Source organism: Mastomys coucha, unplaced genomic scaffold (genome assembly GCF_008632895.1).
Source record: "Mastomys coucha isolate ucsf_1 unplaced genomic scaffold, UCSF_Mcou_1 pScaffold16, whole genome shotgun sequence".
Classification (NCBI taxonomy): Eukaryota; Metazoa; Chordata; class Mammalia; order Rodentia; family Muridae; genus Mastomys; species Mastomys coucha.
The window spans coordinates 96,206,599-96,233,520 of record NW_022196898.1 but is presented as its reverse complement, the minus strand read 5'-3'; the positions used below and the strand labels follow the sequence as shown (position 1 = coordinate 96,233,520).

Here is a 26,922-nt window from a genome sequence, read left to right as displayed (position 1 = left end):
ATTTTCCTGTATGAGTTAAATGCTAGATTTAATGCTAGTTAAATACTAGATTCTCAACACCCATTGAAGTCTTAAATCCTTCCACTGTTCATGTTAATTTTTTTCAATTAAAAATGTTTCTGTGATTCATGTTAAAATAATTTATTAAAAAAAACCATTGTGTTATGTTGTAATGGATATGCTGCTTAGATCAGCCATATTTTTGAAATTTATGGGGCAGGATGTCTTAAAAAATGCCACATTGTCTTTCAAACTTAACTATTTTAATGTTTATAATGAATCATTCTAGTCTTGTTACAATTGTACTGTAATATATTTTAAATTAAAAAACTTAGCTGTTTAATCCTGTAGACATCTCGCGCTTCTCATCAGGGCAGTTCTCTGGGGCTTTAAGTTGTGGCACCATTGTGTGTGACTTAACATGTCTCTGCATCAATATCTCTGGGGTTCCTTGTGCTGGGTGGGGGGCAATTTACTTCTCTTAGACTGCTTTAGAGTGCTATTTTATACTTTGGTTATTTTATGCACCATAGACTATTTGGTATTCAAATTGTTGAATAAATTTTATAATAATGCCCTGGTTCTGCTTGCTTTGCGTTCTTAATGTATAGACTATCGAGAAGTGTAATGAAACCTCTGCAAACATTCCATTCCACTGGGCTGTAATCAAATCAAATTAAAAAAGAAATAGTTCTTGCTTTTACAAAGCTTAAGAGAAGAACATCTGGGCCCACTTATGGAACTTAAACATCGTCCTGCCTGGAATCCCAGCTTAATTCCAGGATCCTTGGTGACTCAGTGACGATGACAGCAACGAATAGAGTCTCTCTGTAGAGTAACATATAGGATGAATGTCTCCCATTCTGGGGATCTTGTTCACAGCATTGTTTGTAATATTAACTCTCAGGGCATCCGTTGGAGAACTGGGTGCACAGTCATATCGCAGACAGAAGCGCGGCTTCCATGAGAAGCAGCAGCAGCAGCGCTTAGACACACACTGTGCTGGTGGGTGCACAGTCATACCGCAGACAGAAGTGCGGCTTCCATGAGAAGCAGCAGCAGCGCTTAGACACACACTGTGCTGGTATTTTTAGTGCCTCTGCCGTCTTTGCAGGCCTCCACACGCAGGGTGGAAAGTGCTAACAAGAACCCTCCTGTTCATGAGTGTAGACAGTGGCTGTGTTAGAACATGTAGCCCACATGGCTGAAGAGGCTGGGATCTGGGTCTGTGTATGTTGAGCTATGTTGTGACAACTTCCTGCTTATTTGTTCAGTAAACCACCCTGTGTTTGGTTGTACCCTTTTTTTTTTTTTGCTTGTAATTTTTAATTCTTAAATATATTATCAAGTGTCCTGGTGGTTATCTTCTCTGACCCTACTGGATATTACTAAAATTCCAATTAAAATGTAATAGTATAATATATATGAAGATATCAACCATTTTCTTTTCACTCCTAGTTAGAACTTAATGTGTCCCTTGATACAGAAATTAAAATACAAAGAAAATACAAGTTTTATAGGAACATCTAATATCACCTCCATATTTCGGTTCATGATTCAGCTCTATAGAATATTTCCCAAGTATTAAAATGTACATTGTCTCACAGGCTTGAATGATTCTGTTTTCCAGGTGCAACAATCGAACACAATGTGTAGTAGTTACCGGGTCAGATGTATTTCCTGATCCATGTCCTGGAACTTACAAATACCTTGAAGTTCAATATGAATGTGTCCCTTACAGTAAGTATGAAGTTTGCATTTTCTCCTTTCTCCAGCGTACCTTGTTGGAGCTGAAAGACTACCCATGTGAAAAAAAACGTATGTTTATGGCCTACAGCACCATTATGCATGCAGAGCAGTCTCAGCCTTGGGACTCCAGTGTGGAAGAAAGCCATCGTGTGATGCTGGCCAAGTGTCTGTCTGTGTTCTTAAGTGTTTGGCTTTTAAGGCTAGTGTTTTCCAGAAAACAAGCTTGCATTAGCTATTCAGCAGGGCAGATAGAAATCTGTACTTTTGCCCAGTACCAGTTGCTGACAAATTGGTTTGGCTCACAGTTTTCTGAAGAAGGGATTGACTTCAGGTTTAATCCTGAGGGATTTGAATAGCTACCTGGTGTCGTGGAAACATAAATGCTTGGTAAGAGCTACCAGAGCAGAGACTGAGGCAAGAGTTGACCCGGAAGGAAGCCAGAATCAGTGAGGAAGTCTCTGATTAAAACAAAGCTAAGAGCACAGACAAATCAGAGAAGAGCCTTCACCTTTTTCTTTTTTTAAACTGTTAATATTGTATTTAATATGTAAAATTCAATTGAAAATTTATAAGTAGGACCAATAGTTTTCTTTCAGTATTAGAATGCATAACTGCCCCATTATAGTTCATCTGTGGGATAGAGGAGAAAATACCTTAGTTGTTTAGACAGCCTAGAAGTTTGGATATGTTGTCACAAGCTAGTTTAGAAGTCCCTTTATTCTTTGTCTTCTAAAGTTGAATGAAAATTAAGTATGTCACGTTAGTGCAGAAGCTTGTGAAAAGAGCAATAGGTGGGGCAGTAGTGTTACTGATTTGTAACTCTTTTCTAAACATTCCACCTTGAAAGAAAGGGAGACAGACAGACAGACAGACAGACAGACAGACAGACACTTGGAGCTAGAGACTATGGTGTATGTGTGTCTGTAGTCCCATCTCCTGAGAGGCAGAGGCATCAGGATGATTGGGGCCATCCTTGGCAACATAGAGAGACCCCTTCTCAACATAGAAACACCAAAAGGCCAACATCTGCTAAATAAGGCAGATCCAGACAGGTGATGAAACACTTCAGCATATACTGTGAAGGTCTGCTGCCCTCTCTGCCACAGTTCTGATACATGAAGTGTGTGTGTGTGTGTGTTTGTGTGTGTGTGTGTGTGTGCGCGCGTGCATGTGCGGTGTCAGTTAAAGCCAAACACAGATTATCTCTCTCTTCTCGTCCCTGCTCTGTGTCGCTGTGTTACATGAAACGGATGCACTTTGTATTTTCAATATCTTCTGTACCATTTGTAGGATTGGAAGCCCCCGGGTTGCTCCTGTGTAGTGCGGTGGCTTTCCTTAATCAGTCTCCTGTGCCACTAGATGAACACTGTATTCTTTTGAGCTAACCAAAATTTTTGTTCCATGAAGTCCCTCTCCCTTGAATTCAACCTGGTTTCTGTCCTCAAGTGGAACCAGTCAGAGCTGCCAAGAGTTGTGTCTTTCTGCGACCTGGTTCCTGTAACCTAGTCTAAGACACCAGGAACAGTGTTAAGCGAATATTACTTTCAGACTCTTAAGTAATGTCTTGCGCTAAGAAAGAAAAATGGGGATATCTTCTGGAACATCTAACTTTCAAAATTTTACTTTTCCAGTTCTCCAGAAGTATTGTATATTGTGCACTAAATTTGCAAATAACTCTATTCAGAGAAGTATCTGCTCTTTTTTTTTTTAATTTAGTTTTTTGTCCTTCAAAATAAAAAGTCAACCCAGTAATTAATTTGCTATTGCCTTTTTAGATGTCTGCGAGAGGCAGATAGAAGTGTGTGACTTTTTTTTTTCTGTTTGAAGACTAGAAGTGGTCCTATATACCGTACAGTAGTGACACACTATACTCTGCATGATTATGGCTCATATTAAAATTTAATGCAGTCGTCTTAGATTGCTCCGAGTCTTACATAGATCCTTATTGCTTCCTGTTCTCCCACCTTCTCCTTCTGTATGCTCCTGTCTGTGATAGCTTCTCACGTTTGCTGTTGATTTAAGGGCCCACCCAGCCTTGGAGCTCCCTTTTTTTAACAGTGCATTTCGTTTTCTGTAGCCTTTACATTTCTCACATCGCCTAGATAAAACAATGTCACCATCACATCAGGCTTATCATGTACGCCTTAGCACTTGGCTTTATGCCACTCTCTATCCATAACCAGTCCTGCAGGAACCTCATATATTCCAAACTACTCCATCTTGTTCTAAATTATTTCAGTGGCTTTCCATGACTTCAGAAAACACAGCAATAAGTGTACTGAGTAGAGAACATTAGAAATGCCACTCTTCAGCTTGCTTTCTATGTGTCCTTTTACATTCGTCCAGGTAACACTGTAGTACAATCATACACATACAAGACATTCTTCATTGTGTACAAGACATAAGTACTGCAGTAAGTTAGTGTACATTTCAGAGTTCATAGGGACCTTCCAGGAAAAAAATGAGATTGGCCTGACTGGAGTTCCACATACTATAAACAGGCCTTGGTTTCTTCTCAGTCTTGTGCCTACTTATTTTAAACTGTCACAATATGAAAGAATTTTTCCTGGTGTTACCTACTAGTTCATTTGATAAGAAAATTGCATTTATGTTGATGAATTAAATTATTTGTTGAATAAACGTGAGATTATTTCACATGAAATAGTGTGTCACTTCAGATGCAGAGTATGTAGGCTATAGTCAGTGTGGCTCAGTTTCTGTCTTGTGCATCTACAGAGTCCTCTGCTGATGTTGGTGTGTGTGTACTTGTCTGTTTGGTCCACAGAGGATTAAATATATCCTTGTAAATTCATATAACCTCCAACAACAAGTTGCATATATTTGGCATGTGATTGTGTCTGCAGATTATTGTTAATTTTATTATTTTTATAGTCATCTGGTAGAATTTTGGCTGATCTGACAGATTTCTACATTTTATGGTTTCATAAAAATCTTTATATGGAGAATTTTCCTTTTGAAAATCCATCCAGCAATCATCAAGGTTTTACTTTAAAAAATTTTTATTTTTGGCTGTAATTTCTCAGCTTTCATTTAGATTCTAAACTGTATAAGGTTGAAACCCAGCCTCCTTTTCCTCTGATGGTTATGTTTCAAATCATAAAGAAGTGGAAACATTTCTGTTTTAGGTTTTGCTCAGTGACTGCTCTGTTCTTTTACTGCATCAGATAAAAATAACGCAGTAATCTTTAATGAATGGATGATACTATGGGCATTTCTTTCATTTTTTTTTAATTGAACTTAAAATTCTCTCGTGTATAAATATGCATCTTTAGAGGTGTCATTCGGACCCTTTATACACAATTGCTTTCTGTGAGTAAAGTCATTGTTTCCTTAAGGAACAATACAACTGTCTATAAATACTCTGAGTGAGCGGCCTGGACACTAATGACCTCTCTTGTCCCCTTCTTCCACCACGCCCGTCTGTTATTGATTCTGAGCAGGTACAATGTGCTAGGACCGAGTGCTACATAAACAAGCGTTGCTTCCAAAACACTTTTGAAACGCACGTGTTCCCCTCCTACAGTCAGAATGGCACAGATCAGAGCAAGTGGGTTTTCCTGAAAGTGCTTAAATAGACTGTAGGTTGTGCCTTAATTTAGAAATTATATGCTGTTGCCATGGCAGAAAAAAAATATATTTTTAAACATTTGTGTGATGTTTCTCTCAAAGGAGTTCCAGAGGATCCCTGTTTTATCTTGATGAATACTTATAATTCTAAAAAAAAAAAATGTAATCAAGCTTAGATTGTAATAAAATGTGCAAGTACACTCTGGGTAGTCGGTAGTCACACACTCATGCCATTTGAGAGGGAGGAGGACGAACCCTGTGCGGTCATGTCATGGCACGCAGGCAGTGTACTCCAGAGCCCACATTCAATCGCAGTTGCATCATGTGGCCCTCATTGTTGGAGACTCTGTCAAGGAGCATTTTATTCCTTAGTGCACCATTCACCTTGGTAACCCCAGAGGGCTCCCCTTGGCCCTTGCTCTTGGGTCCTGCTCTGGCCAGGTCTGCCCCGTGAAAGCCTTTCCTTTTCTTGGGGTCTGTGGATCGAGGGACTTGTTATGAATGCTGGTTATGATGGTTGTTGCATGCTAGCTTGCTCTCTATGTTAATAAATGATGGTAGAAAAATGTCATAAGAAGCTAACCATAATTCTTTCTTCCTTTTTCTTCCTGCCACCTGCGCTTGCTTTTCCCTTGTATGTATTTTGCTTACTTTTTTTTATAGACTTAATATTACAAGTTTGATAATATATAGTATGTGTTATAGAAAATTAATTAAAATTTGTAGTTTGAACTATATGTAATCTTAAGTAAATTTACTAATATTTAATGGGTGTTATTTACCCTTTCAAAATCTCTACTGGGTGATGGGAGATTGACATACTCCTTGGAAAGGGAGCATTTTGTTTAATGGTTAAGACATTTTTCTAGAAAGAGGAAATAATAGAAAACGAATTGAAATGTACTGAGATGCATGGCTGTGTAGTTTCTTTTCTCATCTAAATATGTCTGGGTGGAAATGGAGCCATCTCAATATTTATTAAATTTGACTTAAACTCCAAAGCCGAGTTGTGACCCATACAGACATATTTTCCTTCCATGCTTACATAATTAGAATCAGTTTGATAAGTTCATACAGACCAAATGGAGATGGCACACCTGTGCATGCTTTTATATCTATAGTGTAAGTCTATAACGGAGAGCCTAGTCAGGGTGCAGGGTGCCTTTCGCAAGGCAAGAGCCTGTTTAGCTTGCATTAGTGAAGCGTTGCATTATTTATTCAGGCGCACTAAGTGAAGCAGCATGCCAACTTATTTGTATTGCCTCCTTAATCTACTGAAATGATTGATCCGTGTTCTCTTATGTAACTTTAGAATCTCTCTCCTGCTAGGTTCTCCTGTGTTTCTCTTTTATCCAAAGTAGTACAACAACCCCTATTCTTCCTATATTTAGCATCTATTACGAATTCAATCTTAGACTAATAGTCAATTTATTTTTAATCTTTTTTTTCTTTTTTCCCTTGCACTTTTTTTTATTTTTCTTCCGATGCTTAAAATAGAAGTGGAGCAAAAAGGTAAATAATGTCTACAGTCTCAACCCCAGCTCCCTGTTATGTGCCTTATGGATGTGACCCCTCCTCCCCTCCCTGTCCCCGCAACACTCCTGTATTACAATGATCAGCAGGACCTCATAATGCACCTCATAAAGGCGTCAGCTGTTCACAATGAAATTGTATGACCGCTAAATCTGGCGATTTGGGGTAAAATTCTGAAGTCGGCGAAGGGGAGCTGCCCTCTCTGTTTCTTTTCTACCCTCTGTCTCTTTCTCTGACGCCCTTGGATATTTTCTTGTTACTGAAGTGTCCTCTTGCCTGGCTTCCAGAACCCTCTCCGTAGCATGCCACGGTTACAGGGTCTCCTGGTCATCTCATCACGCTTCCCCTGTGTTGATTTCTCTCTGCTCCCGATTGCATTCTCCTCAAAATGATATTCTCCAACCTGAAGTACCTGTAACTTCTCTAGAGCGGTCAAAAGAAGTCTTCGCCTTGAGTTTTCTGCCTTATTAGCTCTGTTCCATGGGAGGTGGTGAAAGTGCATTAGGTGTAGAAGTCACAGTGTTTGGATTAAAAAAATACTCAGCCACTCATGACCACAGGCTCCAAATTCTGATGCATTTATTCCCAAATTCTTAGAGAAAGACACAATTCAGATATCTAAATTTTATCTTAGCTGTGAGACATCCTAAACCTAGGTTTGTATTTGTGAACATAAAGGCCAGCCATCTATGTTTGCTGGTATCTTGATTAGAAAGACTTTGGAAAACAAAGCTAATGTGTATAAAGTATAAATGTTTTAAGATTGAATGCTGGGTAAAATGGATTTCCCTCTTTTGATTTCTGATGAGTTAAATGTGTGATGACCTGTGTCATTTTCTTTTAACTGTATTCACTTCTTGTCTTTTTTTTTCTGTGATGCTAGTCTTCGTGTGTCCTGGAACCTTAAAAGCAATTGTGGACTCACCATCTATCTATGAAGCTGAGCAAAAGGCAGGTGCTTGGTGCAAGGACCCCCTTCAGGCCGCAGATAAAATTTACTTTATGCCCTGGACTCCCTACCGCACCGATACTTTAATAGAATACGCTTCTCTAGAAGATTTTCAGAACAGCCGCCAGACAACAACATACAAACTTCCAAACCGAGTAGACGGTACTGGGTTTGTGGTGTATGATGGAGCTGTCTTCTTTAACAAGGAAAGAACAAGAAACATTGTGAAATTTGACTTGAGGACTAGAATTAAGAGCGGCGAGGCTATAATCAACTATGCCAACTACCATGATACTTCGCCCTACAGATGGGGAGGGAAGACAGATATTGACCTTGCAGTGGATGAGAACGGCTTATGGGTTATTTATGCCACCGAGCAGAACAATGGAATGATCGTGATTAGCCAGCTCAACCCATATACTCTTCGATTCGAAGCAACCTGGGAGACAGCGTATGACAAGCGTGCGGCATCCAATGCTTTCATGATATGTGGGGTTCTCTATGTGGTCAGGTCAGTGTACCAAGACAATGAAAGTGAAGCAGGCAAGAACACCATCGATTACATTTACAACACACGGCTAAGCCGGGGAGAGTATGTGGATGTTCCTTTCCCCAACCAGTACCAGTATATTGCTGCAGTGGATTACAATCCAAGAGATAACCAACTCTATGTATGGAACAATAACTTCATTTTACGGTATTCTCTGGAGTTTGGTCCACCTGACCCTGCCCAAGGTAAGACTGTTCGCTGTGAGTCCTCTATGAATCGAACTGCTTACTTTCAAAGGATTTTAGAATTTTCCCCAATAATTTGTCTTCCTCTCATGGTTAAATCCCAAAAGATGGTCTGATATACTGCAACCAGGATTGGTACAGTTTTCTTTGACTTCAGTTACAGGTTGGCTCCAAGAGATGATAGCATTGCTCAGTTTAGGTTCAGTGCAAAGCATGTATTAACACCTGTAGTCCTGTAATGCTTTTCTTCCTTACAAGCTGACTCCAGTGTGTACTCAGACCTCTTACCAGCTTGGCACCAGTGGGTAAGGCACATATGTAAAAAGATGTCCCAAGGCAATGGGTAGGTTTGACACACATGGCCAGGGCTGTGTGGACTGAAGTTCTCACAGGGTGGAGAAGGACATCTTCTAACTTCTTTCTCTTTCATCGTGTAAAATTACGCGAGGAAATCATGTAAAATGGTGTGAAATGTCCTGATAAGTGAGCGGCCATTCTAATCAGCATTTCTGGAACTGGAACTGGAAGCACAGACTTCAGGTCTGCATGGCTCTACATGCTCTGTATACTCTGCTCTGTTTGCTCCGTTTGCATCCCCTGTAGGGATGACTAGGTCACAAGCGTTTAGTTTTCAGAGTTCTATTCTGATTTATCAAGTGATTTCAATTCTATGAGAAGTAGGCTCTGGCTGTAATTACATCAATATTTTATTTAAAAAAGATTACCTCATAGTCAGGATTACAGAGTAACTTGTTAACGCATTACATAGTATGTGTGTACTAATGGTGTCTTTCCAAATGAATAATGGTATGGGTTTAAGATATAAATTAATATTTTAGTTCACTGGATAATGTGGAATTTTCAAGTTTGGAAGTGACTCAAAAAATTGAGAGCTAAAATATTTTGTCAAATTATGAAATTAATCTTTTCACCAAGGTGAATTTTCACCCTTTTCTTAAGGTACTGCACTTAAATACACCCACTGTCAATAGCATACAAACACTTCTTTTCAGATATGTTAATAAGCCCTAAATACTATCATATGGTCACAACCTTAAAAGGGAAAGTTGGAGCTTTTTAATAGCTGAACTTCAAGTTTGAATCTTCATAGAGTACCAAAATATGTGTCGAGTTTTACTCAGAAAGCGAAACTAGTGGTGGCGGTAGCCGCGTGCTGATGAATGCGCTCCTGGAGATTCCTGGTTTGAAAATGTAGCTGGGAAATCTGTTGTTAAATTTTCAACAGGGAAATTTCGTTTACCAGCTTAAATTTTTACTGAGCTTCTTAAAATAATTCGTTTTAAAATGTACGATGTCTGTTTTCTCTAGAGGTTAGCAGTGTGGGATGGTTCATGCATCTTAATTTTTCTAGAAGCTACTCCAGTGCTTCTGTTTTACCCTTCCATCCTCCGACCAGATTAAGCATCAGCTAAAATTGTATAGATCCCCTGCTCACCTTTTTCTGTAGCCTATTCCACCCAGACACCCTGTTACATTTGTTTTGTTACATTGGTTTTGGGTGGCAGTAAATCTTTCCCCCTTGTTGGGGAAGGACAGAAAGTGAAGGGAAGGGGGCGGGGAGCAAGAAAGTTGTTAAGCCAGCCTTAACTACGAATTCCTAACCAGGCAATAATTGGAAGGTCATGAACATTGTATAGATTCCATTCATTGAGTATAGATCCTATTCACCATAGCGCGATGACGTGCCTACTTGTTCCATCAAATATAAGAACAAGTAGCAATGGCTTTCCCACATGTGATCTGTGTGCTAATACATTTTGTGGTGCAGTTCCAGTCAAGAAGGCTTTGCTACTTGAGGTGTTTTTCTGAAAGAGTACTTGCCAGTGTTTGAAATGAGACAGGCATTCCCATGACAGTGGTTTCTCCTTCCAAATAGTTGGCCATGCTTCCATATTCCCAGAACATAAAAATTCATCTTGACCCCTTATTAAACCCTAAGTAATAAAACATTTTACCTGACCTAAATTTTTCTTGCTGCCGTTTGACCTATATTCTTATTTGCTCTTCTTATAATGTTTCTACTTACAATTCTAGAGACTCATTTCTCTCTTCTGAGGTCTGTGCTCTCTAAGCCTGAAGGTGGGGTCTCCCAGAACTATCCTGGCCAGTAGATTAAGGTCAAACTAATAAGGTACATTTAGCCTTCAGAAGTAAGAATCAAGAAGTGGATAAGGCAAGGAATGGAGCAACCAGAGGAATTGGGTCTTTGCTTTCCACAAGCCAGCGGCTGGCTTGTGCGGCTAGAATGCATAGTTAAAGTCTTAATGGAGAGAGTTCTCATGAAGCAGATACTACAGGATTTGGTACAAGACTAGCTTATGTAACTAACAAAACAAAACAATAAAAATATAAAGGCTGCGGATTTTATGTGGCAAATGGTACAGCGGGTCTGAGAAAGCATCATTCTTTTCACGTGCACGTGGATCTTGCTAGCCCATCCCTTCCAATGCTGCTCTCAGTGATGGGTCAAGCCTCCCCAGCCTCTGATGCCACAAGTGTAATATTTCTATCTCCTGATATTTTTATATGCGTATTTTAATATTAAGCGTTTCTTCTCCATCATGAGTCGTTGTTGTTGTTGTTGTCTTAAACTACATCAAATTTGGTCTGTCTGGAACAGGTCTCAGAAAAACTCTTTGTGGGTCTGTTTTAACTCTTCAGTCTATCCGTGTAACTTGCTTTTTCTTACTCTTCCTATAGATGTGATATCCCAAGTACTAACAATCAAGTAGTCCTATCCTTACTCAGTTTGGGGCGGTTCCTGAGTGGGTGCTCATCTTGACTCTGAGAAGTTTGATAATTCTGTAACGGGAGGTCCTATGTAAGCAAAGGAGCCGTCTTGTTATGCATATAAAATATTCAACATATCACATTTTCTAAATATCCTCCCACTGCTAGTGAAAGGTCCTCATACAACAGCATGGGGGTAAATTTAATGGGTGTGACTTCTTCTTACCAGCTTGGATAGTTTCTAGCTGGAGGCCAGTCATTCGTCAGCGAGTGAACAATCCGGCCTGGGTAAGAGTGTCATACACACTTGGATACTGTTCTCCAACGGATAGAGGGAGAGCCTGACAGTCCACAGCTCAGCCCTGGGTACCTTAGTAGACAGACTCTTTTTCTACTCGTTAAGGTTTTCCTGGACACAAACACCAGTCAATGTGTTTGTTAGCACTGACTTTGGTATCACTAAAACGATGCATGGCAGTCAGTGCTAAGCCGGCCCAACAGGGTGTTTGCCAGGACACCCTGGTAAACAGAGCTTTGTAAAAATGCTTGGTATCCATGTTACAGTTCTGTTTTGTGTTGGTCTTCGGGCAGTGTTCTCAAAGTCTGAAACTTTTGCCACATTCATGATGAACCTTGGTCTTCTCATACCCCAGAATAAGGGCACATTGCATTGTCTTTTTTCTCAGCCTTTGATCAGCCTCTTACCTAGGAAGGTAAGATCAAACATTTAATATGAGAACCAGGTGACCTTAAACCAGTCACCTGACTTCTCCATGACCAGGTTTCCATGGGTATGAAAAGACAGTTTGTGCCTTGCCTATGGTAAGACATGATCTATATTGATCCCAGGCTGTGGGTAGTCATGACATCTGACTATGAATGCTGAAGAAATACCACCAGCTTTGATCATTGCCAGATGCCCCGCCTTCATTTGTCTCTACTCCATAGAGTTAATGATTCTTTTTTTATTAGATATTTTCTTTGCTTACATGTCAAATGATATCACCTTTCCCAGTTTCCACTCCAAAAAAAAAGAAAGAAAAAACCCTATTCCCTCCCCCCTCTCCACTCCCCCTTCCCCCTGCTCTCCAACCCACCTTCTCCTGCTTACTGGCCCTGGCATTCCCCTACACTGGGGCATAGAACCTTCACAGGGCCAAGGGCCTCTCCTCCCACTGATTACTGACTTTACCATCCTCTGCTACAAACACAGCTGGAGCCACGAGTCCCACCATGTGTACTCTTTGGTTGTTGGTGGTTTAGTCTCTGGGAGCTCTGAGGGTACTAGTTAATTCATATTGTTGTTCATCCTAAGGGGCTGCAAACCCTTCAGCTCCTTGGGTCCTTTCTCTAGCTAATTTAATGGGGAGAGTTAGTGATTCTTAGAAACGCCTCTCAAATATAAAAACTTATGCCTTGAAGTATCACTAAATTTCAGTCTTCCAACATCCCACAAATTTTAGTTACTCCCTATGGTTTAATATATTGATGAAAAATATACAAATGCATGGCTGCAGAGTGCTCCCTGAGCTTTTTGTGAATCCAGTGGAGATTCAATCTTTCCATCGCCTGGATCTTTACTGATGCTTAGCTAGCAATGAGTACTTGTGGTATTAATACATATCTGAGTGGTCCCCTGTGAACTGATTAGTATCGTGTCAGGCATGTTGTCCTGTGCTTTTCCCCACTCTCTCTGATTCCTGGCTCCCTCCTCACTCCCTGATTCCGCAGCAGTCATCTGACGCGTTTGCAAAGGATTGTGGTGCTTTGAGAAATGTTCATTGAGAAAGCTATGAAAGCCTCCCTGCGTTGGGATCGAAGGAGGCTGTTTAACGAGAGGGTACTTTCACAGCAGAGAGAGACAGGTTGGCATGGTTCTCACAGCAGCTGGCTAGGGATGGTGTTTGACTGACGTACAGAGATGCTTCTCATATGACCAATCATTTTAGCTTAGAATTAAAACACATGCTTAAAAGTTTCCCAGTGAGATGGGAGGGAGAGGAAAACCTAAGTGTAATATATGTAATGAGAACTAGAAGTTTGCCACACCTAAAACCCCCAGATACACACACACACACACACACACACACACACACACACACACACACACACACCTTTTATTATCCTCTTCACATGCTCTCAACCGATGAGAATTAATTAATGACTATTTTTAAGACAGAGCCTCAAGTGTTAAACATAAGAGTGATTTTGAATATACTTTTCAATGGTCAGTAATATAGCTTGTTTCTTGTGTATAGGTAAAACAAAAATGTTTTTTGTACATAGTGATAGATGGCAGTAAGATATTCTCATTTGAGCATACCAGTGTTAAAATTTTTATGGTTTAGGAATAACTTATGGACATTAAATTTAAGGTAACCTACATGTAAGATTTTAAGAATAAATAAATTGTAGATAAAACTTTTGAATATTTCTGACAGATTTTAAATGTTACTATATTCTTGCTGACACTTTTTTTAATGCTTGGTTGTTAAAGGAGAAAACAGTTGCGCACTCTTGTTTTAGAATCTAGTTGAATTTTTTTTTTTTTAGAAGACAAACCCTTTCCTTACAATTCCCTTTTGTTTATTTTGAAATATGTGACTATAGTTCGTTTGCATTGTCTTCTATGGACTGGTGAGAAACAGAAAGGTTGATTTTTGACTCTCCGTCTGTTCTAAGCCTTGTCTGGGTGAGAGATGTCTCGGGGAGCTCTCATCCTCACCTTTTCGAAGTAAAGATGCCAAACCCAGAGCAGAATAAGTGTGCCCAACTTACCTTCTGTTTGGACGTAACCAGGCATGCTCAAAAGCCCTCAAGCAAGAACGGCTGCTGACTGGAGAGGTGTCAGTGTGTTTGTTTTTCTCCAGGATGTGGAGTGGGTGACTTCAAATCTTTTTATCATACTAATTATCCATCATTGTCAGAGGGTTTTTTTTTTTCCCCTTGATCTTTTGGATTTTTTTTTTAATGCAATATACTTGTACAATACAGTTTTCCTGCATTTACTTCGTTTCTTTAGAGCAGACGTTCTGAACCTGTGGGTTGTGACCCCTTGAGGGTCAAGTGACTCTTTAGCAGGGATCTCATAGGAGATATCCTACATATCAGATACTTGCATTACGATTTGTAACCACTGCAGGATTACAGTTATGAAGTAACAATGAAATAGGTTTATGGTTGGGGTATGCACAACATGTGTGACTGTAAGGGTGACAGCATTAGAGAATTGAGAACCTCAGAGCGTTATGGGGAAATTACAATTAAATCATGTGACCATATTTACCAAGATCCAAGCTACCATCTAGCTTAAGTGATCACCTTTTGACCCTATGAATAAATTGTAATAAATGTGATTTTTTTTTCATCTTCTCCTTCCCTACTATAATTTTGTTTGTTGACTTGGGGAATATGGATGGGTGAAGGGGTATGCGTGTGTGTGTGTGTGTGTGTGTGTGTGTGTGTGTGTGTGTGTGCATGCATATGTTCACATACACACGCCTCTAGGTGAGTGTGAAGGTGTGTTTGAGATTAATACATTCATCTTTTTTTCATAGTGCCTACCACAGCTGTGACAATAACTTCTTCAGCTGAGCTGTTCAAAACCACAGTGTCAACCACAAGCAGTACTTCCCAGAGAGGCCCCGTGAGCAGCACAGTAGCTCGTCCTCAGGAAGGAAGCAGAGGGACCAAGCCACCTCCAGCGGCCTCCACAACCAAAATTCCTCCTGTAACAAATATTTTTCCCCTGCCAGAGAGATTCTGCGAAGCGTTAGAATGGAAGGGGATAAAGTGGCCTCAGACACAAAGGGGGATGATGGTTGAGCGACCGTGTCCCAAGGGAACAAGAGGTATTTCCTGCACTACACAAGGCACACTTTTATAGTTTAGTAAGTAGCTTCCAAATAACATGGGAAAGGTTTCATTAGCGGAAGATAGTTACACAAGCCAATTTCATTATTTTATTATATTACTAATACAGGTTGGTTTTTTATTTGTTTGTTTTTGTTTTTTTTTTACACATTATAAAGGTTTTTAAACTGTGAGTGTCACTTAAGGTCAGGCATCGAATTGCCTCTCCATTTCCCACGTCAAACCTGAGTCTTTTTGTCTCAAGTCTCTATCTAGTGAGGCTCCCCTGTAGCTAGCTGCCTTTCTCATGACCGCCATCACGTTAGATGAGCCCCAAGAATAGGAAGGGCTTTTTGGTTCCCCCCAAACCCACTCTAAATGTCTGGTGTCCCATGCTTACTTTATATTTAGTTTAAAATCTTCTGCATTGCCTGCCACTTTCTGTCAATGATTGCCAACTACTTTGAATAGCACTCATTGAAACTGTAATGCCCAGTCTAGGATCATCAAAGCCAAGTTTCCCAAAAGCTCACAGAACAGAGCTTCAACCTCACCACTGTTCTCTGCGTCTGCTGCAGGAACTGCCTCGTATCTCTGCGTGGCTTCCACAGGAGCATGGAACCCGAAGGGCCCGGATCTTAGCAACTGCACGTCTCACTGGGTGAATCAGCTGGCCCAGAAGGTGGGTTAGAATGTTCTGATGGGGTGGATTGTGTGAGAGCTTGACGTTCAACTTGAATAGTTTAGTTTTCTGTGTTACACTGAGGCTTTGTTCAGCACAAAAGTTTTTGTTTGGTTGGTTGGTTGGGTTTTTTTTGTTTTGTTTTGTTTTTTAAGGCATAGTTTTGTCTGTGAACTAGTCGTTGAATGTTAGATTTGTTTGGGGTTAAGCTGTTTTCTGTGTTAAGCTGTTTAACCAGTGCATACTTGTTTTAATTTCATTCACATTTAGTTTGTCCTGATTCTTTTGATGTTCATGAGACAAATAGTATACTAGCCCTATAAATTCAAGTATCGTTAAGTTTGCAGCTGAACCCACAGAATGCAAACAGATGTTTGTATCACACACGATTACAGACAATGAGTGAAAATGATCCTGCAGCAGGCCTAGAAACCTCTGCTTGAAATTTTGCACTGGACTGTAGTACTCTTTTAATTTTCTCTCTGTCTAGCTTTCTTGAAATACAGACATAATTCTGGGTATCACACCGCTTTCTGATGTAAAATCTGCATCATTGGAATAAGTAAAAAAAATAGAATAACAACTTAAAGTGGTTACAGGGAAATGAGAGTCGACAGAAAAAAAAACAGAGAGAAAAAAACAAAACAATACAAAAGGATGTCTCTAGCCCTCTCCTTTTGTTTCCCTCTCTCTTTCCCTCTTTCTCCCTCTCTGTTCCTCTCCCCCTCCTCTGTGTGTGTGTGTGTGTGTGTGTGTGTGTGTGTGTGTGTGTGTGTGTGTGTAAGAGGAATTTCTTTGTATGGTAAGGATCTAAAAGCCTTTAATCTTCTGAGATGAAGAAAACATTACTAGTCTCAATTAGTTGCAGATTTTGACATATTTGCAAATTTTTTTCCCCACCACAACAGAGCTGCTGAAAGAGAACCAAAAGCCACAGATCGTTTACTGAGATACTACTAATTACCTTTTCAGATCAGAAGTGGAGAGAATGCTGCGAGTCTGGCCAATGAATTGGCGAAGCACACCAAGGGGAATGTGTTTGCAGGGGACGTGAGCTCTTCTGTGAGGCTGATGGAACAGTTGGTGGACATCCTGGATGCTCAGCTGCAGGAGCTGAAACCGAGTGAGAAGGATTCGGCTGGGAGGAGCTATAACAAGGTAGGATCTGGACACTGTAGGACATGGTTCTGAATGGCTGCTCTCTGCCCCTCCACACTTGCAGCCAGGCACCCAGACACATACTTAGAGACTCAACTTCCTAGTGTGCTCATTTCTCACAGAGAATGACTGAGAAAGGAACACGGTTCTCCTCTCCCTCAAAGACATAAATGATACTAATTATGCCAGATTTTAGTGAGTGATAATTTCACCATCTGACTGGTCAGCCCTGTCGCTGTAGAGTTAGGGTTCTTGTCTAGAGTGATTCTAGGTCACATGATTAATGAATTTATGAAAACATGCAGCTCTTAGTGCTTGAAGCAAAGGTGTGATATCCAGTGGTGTTAGTGGCAGCTATGGGGAGAAAGCTAAGATTCACCCCCTCACCCCCCACCCCCGCGTTCTCAAATGGTGAGTGCGCCTCACCATGTTGGTTTATATCCTTGTTCATTGGAATCCAGAATTAAGTCACAGATAGGCAGACTGTTTCTCATTTTTTTTCTCTTGTAAAAATTAAAATAAAACAAAATAAAATAAAATAAAAAGACACTTGGCAAGACAGAGCTAAAAACTGAAAAATAGATAGCTTTGCCCACGAGTGGAGTGACCCAGGTGCCCAGAGGTTATTTGTACCTAGTCACCTTAGAACTCAGGAACACCAACTTAATTTCTGAGGATTTTTTTTCTTTCCTCATATTTTTTTCAGCAGATAAATCTAACCTCTGATTTTCTTTTCTTTTACTTAAAAGCTCCAAAAACGAGAGAAGACATGCAGGGCTTACCTTAAGGTATCTTTCCTGTCTCTCCCCTGCTTCCTCCGCTCCTCAGCTGCCTGCCACGCTTCCGCCATCTTGCTGCATGACTCAGAATTTTCAGTCTTTGATAATTATATAATGTGCCCCATATCAGCTGTACCAATGTTGGCTTCTCTCAGAACAAGCCAATAATATTTTACTGATTTTTTTTTTTTTTGCTGGTTTCCCATTTATTTAAAAAAACCAAAAATACAAGAACTTTAACGACTATCCTCTGAATTGGAAGAGAGCACATAGTGGTCCCTTTGTTTTCTGTTACCCATCTCTGGCTTCAACAACCTGAAACAGCTATGATATATTCTTGGCAGTTTATCATATCAAAGACTGTATGGGCATAATATATGTGCATGTAAAAGTCACTGCTTTCTGATCTCGGGGGTGTACTGTTCAATAAATTAGGCTTTGTTCTGGCCTTTTGGGAATTCGCTTCTGGAAGCAGGCTGATGAGTGTGGGCATCCAGAAGTAAAATACGAACATTGCAAAGGTGATTCCAGTCTATGCTGGGTGGGCGTTCCTTTCAGGATCGTAGGAACAACGAGGCACTTCTGTGCCGCGGCCAGCATTTTTTCCTCGTGTGTTTGACATGCCAGGCAGTGTTCCGAGGCTCGCCATGCCAGTAAACCAAACTAGTACTATCGTATTTTGGTTTGCTCTGTAGGTTAGAAGTTTCTTGCTGTGCAGAGGGTGGTTAACTGTTACCTAGGTAAATCTCACGCACAAGGACAAAGTCCCATAGTGGGGGAACAAACCCAAGAAGTTGTGTAGTTCTGTAAATGAGAAGTTACTCAGAAGCTGAAACCTCATAAACTTGGTTGACAAGGTCAGGGCTGGGTACAACAATCAGGGAATCACCGGTTAGCAAGGTCGGGGAGGGGCACCGAGAACAACATCTCACCTGTTAGCAAATGACACCTTTGGATCTGAGCCCTTTGCAAGAAAAGGGAAATCAGTTTGCAGGTAAAAATGTTCTAAAAAATCCATTAAGAAATCTGATTATGGATGCAACTGATGCAGATCTGTGAAGTAATTCACACTCAGATGTTGAGTTTTTCATTAAGATTCTAATGTGTGGAATGCAGCAACCAGTATGTTGCCCAAAATATAACTCACTGAGCCAAGAGTCAGCTTCCCCCAGCTTTGTCAAGAAAAAACTGTTGTAGGGATATGGCCAGGCTAATGCTTACCTTGATCCTACCTGGAAATCATAAATGGTAATAAATAAGGAGCTTTTCACATTGATGTCAGCGTGCCGTCAGGAGAAGTAAACACACATGCTAAACCTCGATATGACTTTAATTTCTGACCAGTGTCATTTTCAGTGTGTTTTGAATGAGCTTCTCTGTTCAGACAAGAATAATAAGCTTCCTTAAATTACAAATCAGACTTACTCTATGCAAATGAAGTAAGTTTCTACTTGGCTACAGAAGATTCATTTGTAACTTAGATTAGAGACTCTGGTCTGTATTTCTTGGTGACTAATGAATCTGGTCTCAGCAGACCAATTTCTGTTCCAGTCTAGTTACTGGCTGAAGAAGCATCCATGTGAGCATTCTGGACTAGTCTATCTCCCATTAGAAACAGAAAAAGCCTTTAACAACCACTTGGAAGTACCTTCCACCTGCCACAGAGGTCATGGTGGCTCGCAAGGCAGACTGAACGAGGGTATTAAGATGGATTAAGCTAATTAATCTTACTCTGACAATAGCCTCAAACAACTTTTCCCCTTGCTCATACAGAGCGTCTAAAAAGAAAAAAGTAAAAAAAAAAAAAAGACCCAGTTCATTGCTGTTTTCCATAGATGGCACATTATTTTTCCTCAGCAACTACCAATGGATCAGAACAATGTATTTACCAGCCTAGTGGCACAGTGTATGTAGGCATATGGAATAGTAAACACATGTACTGACTTCGTGCACCCAGCTAGGCACAGCACCCAGCTATGCACAGCACACTGCAGCCTGACTAAAGCAAGTGCTTGCCTGCAGTGGACTAGCCCACAGAGCTATATTGTTATTTAATGCTGTTTTGCATGGGGTTAAATTGCACCCACACTTAGGAATATTTGCAGCTCAGTTGTTTTTCAGCACTTTATATATTTCTATTCTCCTTGAATGATTAATATAGCCTTTCAGTATTTTGCCTGTTTTCTTCATTCCTGTAAAAGCAGACCAGTCCTTAGGAGTTAACATATGCACACATATAGGTATGTGTGTTATATAGGTGATGGGTAGGACCAAAATGTAGCTTCTAAGCTTTAGAAAGCTACTCTTCCACTCAAGTGATAACAGACAAAGGATGTAAAGCCGTTTGACTTACTTGAATTCAAAAGAACACCATGACTGAAATTTCTGGCAGATGCTGGCCTACTCTAGAAACACGAGTGTTTTCCAGTCATACATTTAACATTTGAAATTACAAACAGTGTGATAGTTGTGAGTGACCACTTGTGTAAGTCGGAGCTGCTACTGAGAGTTCCACGACCCCTTCAGCAGTTGCAATATGCTTAGACAAATGAGAAGCAAGCCACCTTTCCTAAGGACTCCTTCGTGTCGGGCAGCTGTTCACTCATGTCTAGTTAGTGCTATTTTGAAGTAGTACTTACAGTTGCCCCACTCATGAAAAGAAAGTAAGTCCTCACGTCAGGTAAACATCACAGTTGTCACCAGTCAGCGATTGACAGTCCCCTGTGTTCTAGAGGCCGTCAGAACTAATGGTCATTTTTCTGATGGACACAGGCAATTGTGGACACAGTAGACAACCTTCTGAGATCTGAGGCTCTGGAATCCTGGAAGCACATGAATTCTTCCGAGCAGGCGCACACGGCCACGATGTTGCTGGATACACTGGAAGAAGGCGCGTTTGTCCTAGCAGACAACCTTTTGGAACCAACCAGGGTCTCCATGCCAACAGAAAATATTGGTGAGTGTATCTGCGGCAGCATTTAATTTGGAAGACAGATGTTGAAGAGAGCAGAGATTGTGTCCTGGCTGGATCATTTCCCAATAGCAGACTTTCTCTTTTGCTGAGTTTTTTGAGGAAAAGAAATTATTGATCATACTTCATAAAATTAATACTTAAGCTGAAATCTGCCTACATCTTATGGAAGTTGTTTTTCTGAGTATGTGTGAATTTTTCAATTGAAAAATCATTAAAGGAAAAAACTAGGAGCACTTAAACTCTAGAATATGTATTGCTGAAGGGATGAACGTGCTTCATGTGAGAAGGTGGCAAATGCATTTCCATCTTGACAACATTCCTAATGAATTTAAATCACTTAATATGTTCTTCCAGTCCGATATTTTATAGCTCATAAAACTTGAGTGCGACTGTTTACATTAAACACAACCTCCTTTAGGTAAATGCAGTAGTTAATAGCTGGGAGTTAGTAGTCCACATCTGTCATAATAGCATTTGCTAGACTGCAGCAGGAGGATTGCTGTGAGTTCACAGCCACCCTGGGCTATAGTGTGAGAGCCTGATTTCCAAAGCAAAACACTTGAGGTTGGAGCTTAGTGGGCGAGGTGCTCACCTGGTACCAGGAAGCCCTAGGTTTGATTCTCTAGCACTTCTTAGGGCTAGGGACTACTTCAGGGCTAGTGGAAGGTCAAGAAGTGAAGGTCAGCCTGGTCTGTGAGAGGCTGTCCCTCTCCCTCTTCCCATTAAAAGATATTACCAGCGAAGGACATACTTTTAGCATTCTGTCCAGGTTGTCAAATTTCCAATATTTCTGAAGGGTAGTCAAGAGTTGAAATATTTATTGCCAGTGAAGGTCAGAAATCTACTGTTGTCAATCTTTGGTAGGAGGGGGAAAGCCTGATATTTAAATATCTCCAACTTAGAGTAGATAATTATTTGGTGAGATTGACATGATCCAAAGTTTACTAGATAGCTTACTGAAATAAAAGATTGCCATTATCAGTGAAAAAGAAAAGATGCATGAAAAAAATAAAGACCGCTCATTTCTCCACCAGAAGCCATGATGACTCCTTCAGGACAGAAAGAATGAAGTTCCTCTGGCTGGAATGCCCTGTCTTACTGACATTTCATGACCATCAATGGGATGGATGCGTATTAACAGCTGAAAAAATAGACATAACTCAAATATGGCACCTGAATTGAAATTTTAAACTTTAAGTTTATTTCATATATATAAAATTTTCCCAGGGTGTAGAAATTATAAATCATCCCCATAACTTCAGCATATAAATACAGTCAAAAGATCTATAGTCTTAGATATCTGGTTGTTAAAAAACAAGAAAACTGTCAGGCGGTGGTGGGCGCACGCCTTTAATCCTAGCCCTTGGGAGGCAGAGGCAGGTGGATTTCTGAGTTCGAGGCCAGCCTGGTCTACAAAGTGTACATAGAGAAACCCTGTCTTGGAAAAATCAAAGAAAACAAATAAACAAAAAACAAGAAAACTGTGTTCAGCCGAGTGTGTTGGCTCATGTCTTTAATATCAGCACTTGGGAGGCAGAGCCAGGACTCCAGAGTCCAGGCCAGCCAGGGACGGAGAAACCCCGTCTCTAAAAAAATCAACCCCCTCAAAAAAGTGTTCGCATGGTTTACTCATAATAAAAAATTAATAAAACTCCCAAACTTTCATTATCTCCTGACAGTTTTCTGAGCTGATAACATTCTTCAAATTTCTGCACATTTAACACCACTCAGTTGTGTCCGGTGGTATCCCCTAAGCACAGAGTGGGGTCCACTCAGTTGTGTCCGGTGGTATCCCCTAAGCACAGAATGGGGTGGATCCCATCCTCTTAGTGACATATATAGCATGACATTTTGTGGCTTCAATTTGTTTCCCAAATTTTCTAAAAGTTAGTTTAAAAATGAAACCTAAACTTTATTTTTTAACTTCAACTGTACATGGATACTTGAAGAGTTATATTAAATTCTTGCGTACCCATCTGTTGAACATGTTTTATTTCTATATTCCACATACTTTTTTGTCTTAATTCCAGACAACCATGAGATTAAATATCTGGAAATTATCATTTTCCGAATACATCTTTCTGAGCTTGGAAGGATTGTTCTTCCTATTAAAGTTTTAAGCTTAATGACATTATGAATATCCATTTGGGATATAGTGTAACATTTTACTGTATTACTAATCCATAGTTGGAATTTATTCTCTCTTTATACTTATTACCCCAATGTTATTAGCATGGAAGATAGTTATGTTGTTTATTTCTAATTCATAATCAACATTTTATTTGAAATGCGTGTTGTTTTAAGCACAAAGAAAACTTTGTTTTTCCTAGAATTTGTCTTTAAACATATGAGGATAGCCTACTGTTTCCTTATATATTTTTTGAAGCTCTTATGTAAACATAGACGACAGCTATATCTTCAGTTATTGAAACAAGTTGGTTTTCTTCTTAGCAATTAGTTTTAAGTTCCCACTGTGCTTTACGCAGGTGCGATATGAGGCCGTAGAGTGGTGTGAGTATCTAGGAGAGCGTCCCCTGTCAACACTGAGGTCTCCTCTCTATGCGTCAGTGTCTACTTGAAAGCATGGTTCTCGGGAATCTCCAGCAAATGCTCCACCCACCATCAGAATAGGCTTCTTTTTTATCTTCAAAAGGCAGCCCCTCCCACCTCCGCCAGGGGAAACCACTGCTTCCTGTCAGTGAACTTGGCCCCTAGACTGACTCACATTCCTTTTGAATCTTGCTTCTTTTATGTTGAGTTAATTTTGAGCTCCCCCCATCCAGACTGAGGATTGTAGTTCAATCTTATTGCTCAGTGTTGTGCCATTTTAGGAATGTACTCACATTTCTGGGTATCAGTTCACATTACTGGTTTTTAGCTGTTACCACATGGCGGCTCTTATGTCCATTTGGTCTCTGAAGGCTATGAGTGAGAGTCCCACCAGTTCTCAGTGCTTTCCGAGACTCGAGCTTTTTAATTTTGCCCATTTCAGTAGTTTGCATTGGTATCTTGTGTGAGTTTGCTTTTCATTTCTACTAAGCAACATGTGTTTATTTTGGGGGGGGCTCTGATGGAGACTTGATCTCCTTGTATAGCTGATGTGGTCTTAAACTCTGTCCTCCAGCTTTGACCTTCTGAGTGCTAGGATTAGAGGGAACTAAAAGTCATCCACTTGATGAATTTTTGCATGTGTTTATGGCCCATTCACTCATCTCTTTATAAAGGATCTTTAATCTTTTCTGATCTAGTTCAGCTAGTTTTCAACTCGTTAGCAATAAGGATTCTTTATGTAGAAAGACTTTGCTCTCTTGAGAAAAGCATAAGTTTCTAACTGATTTCGAAAGGTTTCAGCATCCTCCCTCTGCCTAATTCTACCTTGCTTACACCTCTTACGCTGTATAATTTTACAGCAAACCATAATGTCCTATCATTATGAATGTGAAATCTTCAATGTCCTTTTTAAGAAAAAGAAAAATCACACTTAAACGTTAAGAAAATAAGTTCAGGAGATAATAATCATGCACCTTCCTTCTTGCAGAGGTGTTAAGCCTTGATTTATTTGAAAGTGGATATAATAGTCTGTTTATATACCTATTCCATATTTATTTCCTTTCCATTAAAAGAGTGCATGTTAAAAGTTTTATTGTTTCATTAGAGAAGTGAGGAGGACGATGACCCTCGTAGACGTTTGTGCCTTTAGATCTGTCTCACTTCACCTGATTTCATCGTTAACCTGCATTTGATACACTAGTTGTCTAGCGGCTCAATTGGGCCAGTGTGGTATGTTCACCTTAGGAACTTCTGTTGCATAACACCGGGATACTTAGCGTCCCATTGCCTCTCTTTGTGACATTAAGATTAATTGGATAATTTAGGTATAAGCCTGAAACATCCATTATATGATTTCCATTCCTTTATTTTCAGAATAGCCAGAATGTTCCATCATCTAACCTCTACCCCCATCACTTCAGACTTAGTTGTATTATAGCTGGAAAGAAAACGTTAAAGTTAAAGTACGGTTTACAACAGCAAAGGTAATTCTTCCTGCTGTGTAGACCAGAGGCTGGCCTTGGATCTGTTCAAACCTATTCTGTATTCCCCTCTCCCTGGAGCCTAGGCTTACCTAGAACTTGGTAGGTCTTTGGCCCCATCAGTATCTTCCTCAGAGGTTCGCCTGCATCTCACTGAAGCCAGGGTCTTAGATGAGGGAGGAAAAAAAGCCATGGTGAGTAAGACTTTGGATAGCTCTCCAGAAACTTAAGTGCATGTGCTTTTTACTATCTGTTGACTAAGGTATGTGCCATAGCAACCAACATAAACATCAGTGCACTGGCCACTCAGCCCATGTGATATCATTGTGCTATATCCACTTTAGTTAAAACACACAGGCAACACAGAAACTTCCTTGTTGGTAAAGTTGATGACAAACATTCTCCATGACAGACCAGATCAAATAGAGAATAATTATCACCATTTGTCTTTAAAAGATTTTATCTTTATTTTGGGATCTTTTTTGAGATGGGGGTCCCAATATTGTTGTCCTAGCTGACATCAAATTCTTAGACTCAACACCTGCTTAACAATTTTTGTAAACGATTTCACCTGGGAGGCTGCTCATGAGCACAGTAGTTACGGCATTTATGATTTCATTCTTTAAACGGCATCTGATGGTCTTCCCATTGCGGCTAGGAGTTTTGTGTGTATTTCTACTGACAGGTGTATCTCTGATTCCTTCCTCTGATCTAAGAGTACACCATGGTTAAGTATCCTCTAAGGCATTGCAGTGGCTTCCCAATTTTTGGTAAGGAGAAGTAGACCAAAGTTTTAGTGTGTTGTCTTGTTCAGTGTGTTTCTAGGCATACATGCATGCATCCTAAAGAAACATTTTCAAGGACATACTATGCTGATCCATTTTACCAAATATTTTCCAGGCTTTCCTCTATTCTGATTTTTCCAATTTCTGTGCTCATTGGTTAAAGCACTACACGGTCCCAGGCTAACCCTGATTTTCGCATGGATGATGTTAATCAGTTTGGATGGACCCCAGTACTGCTTTGATTTGCTGTGGCCCTAATGTTTTGAAGCATCCCTTTGTATTACTCTCATCAACGTGTTTTACTTTATCTGTGAATTTGCTGTTCTCAACATTTCTCAGTTTCTCTGTTTCCCTGTGTTTTGTATGTGTTCTGGTCACTAATTGGTTGAGGATTACATAGTTTAAAAATACTCTGTTTCATTCCTTTTCTAGCAGTTTAAAGGTATTGTTTTACAGAATAATAGGGTATAATTGATTAATTAGTCTTTAATTTTTAGGGCTGAATTTTTTTGATATCTAAGAAGTTTTATCTTCACTTCCTGCTTTAAAAACCTTTCTCTGCTTTGACTTCGTAAGGATCCCATCCATCATTTATAACTTTGTACATTGATAAGATTAAAGCTTTGTGGTTTTACATTTGCCTTTAGTCTTTCTAAAGTTTGTTTGATTGTTCTTTGTGGTAGCAGCAACTAATCTGGGCTTTTCCATACAAATAAACCAGTTCTCTCTGGACTTTTATGAGCATATAACGTGCTCTCTTTCCTGTCTCTGACATCCATCAAGGCTGTGCCACGTCAGCCTGTGAGTAAGATCTCATACTCAGGCTTTGCTTTGGTGCTGTCGGCTTTTCTGTGGTGCTAGTGGCTTGCACGCCTTTCAGAATTTCTCCTTGTGGAAATTCCCTGGCTGTCCTTGTGTAACTCTTATGCGTATGAATTTTAAAATCGAATTTTGACTTTCCATGTACTCATAGGGTCGGGTTCGAATTTTTATTAGAATTAAGCTTCACTTATAGATTGTTGAATGGTACCAGAGCTCTTCCGATTAAAAGGCATTCTTACACACTAGCTTATTTCTTAATTGTGCTTACTGTGTTTTCTAAAATTAAGTCTACAGAAAACTATGAATTGGTATATTGGTGGTCAGAAACCACTGAACTTCTATAGTTTCCTTCAATCACTTTTAATTTTCCCAAATTTTTCTATTCTCAGTTTCACTGTTTATTGGCTGATACACACCTATTTTGATTAACTTGATTACCTCATAACCATCGCTTCATTTCTTCTAAAACCAGTAGTCATGTATAGTAATAATCTGCTTGTAGAAATTTCAGATTAGATTTTCTTTTCTATGAAC

General features: G+C 39.9%; 1 protein-coding gene across 45 annotated transcripts in view; it reads left to right on the top strand.

Moving 5' to 3' along the window:
- The window catches only part of Adgrl2 (adhesion G protein-coupled receptor L2), a 636,717-nt gene that overhangs the window by 583,519 nt on the left and 26,276 nt on the right, over positions 1–26,922 (top strand). For 21 of the 45 annotated variants that reach the window (XM_031375796.1, XM_031375795.1, XM_031375798.1 and 18 more), the window contains 8 exons: positions 1,631–1,740; positions 6,835–6,849; positions 7,754–8,554; positions 14,863–15,156; positions 15,736–15,839; positions 16,812–16,997; positions 17,747–17,785; positions 20,549–20,732. In XM_031375796.1, coding sequence (XP_031231656.1) covers positions 1,631–1,740; positions 6,835–6,849; positions 7,754–8,554; positions 14,863–15,156; positions 15,736–15,839; positions 16,812–16,997; positions 17,747–17,785; positions 20,549–20,732 — 1,733 coding nt within the window. Of the gene's footprint in view, positions 1–1,630; positions 1,741–6,000; positions 6,030–6,834; positions 6,850–7,753; positions 8,555–14,862; positions 15,157–15,735; positions 15,840–16,811; positions 16,998–17,746; positions 17,786–20,548; positions 20,733–26,922 lie in introns of all 45 variants that reach the window. The other 24 variants (XM_031375800.1, XM_031375833.1, XM_031375811.1 and 21 more) reach the window with 6 other exon arrangements.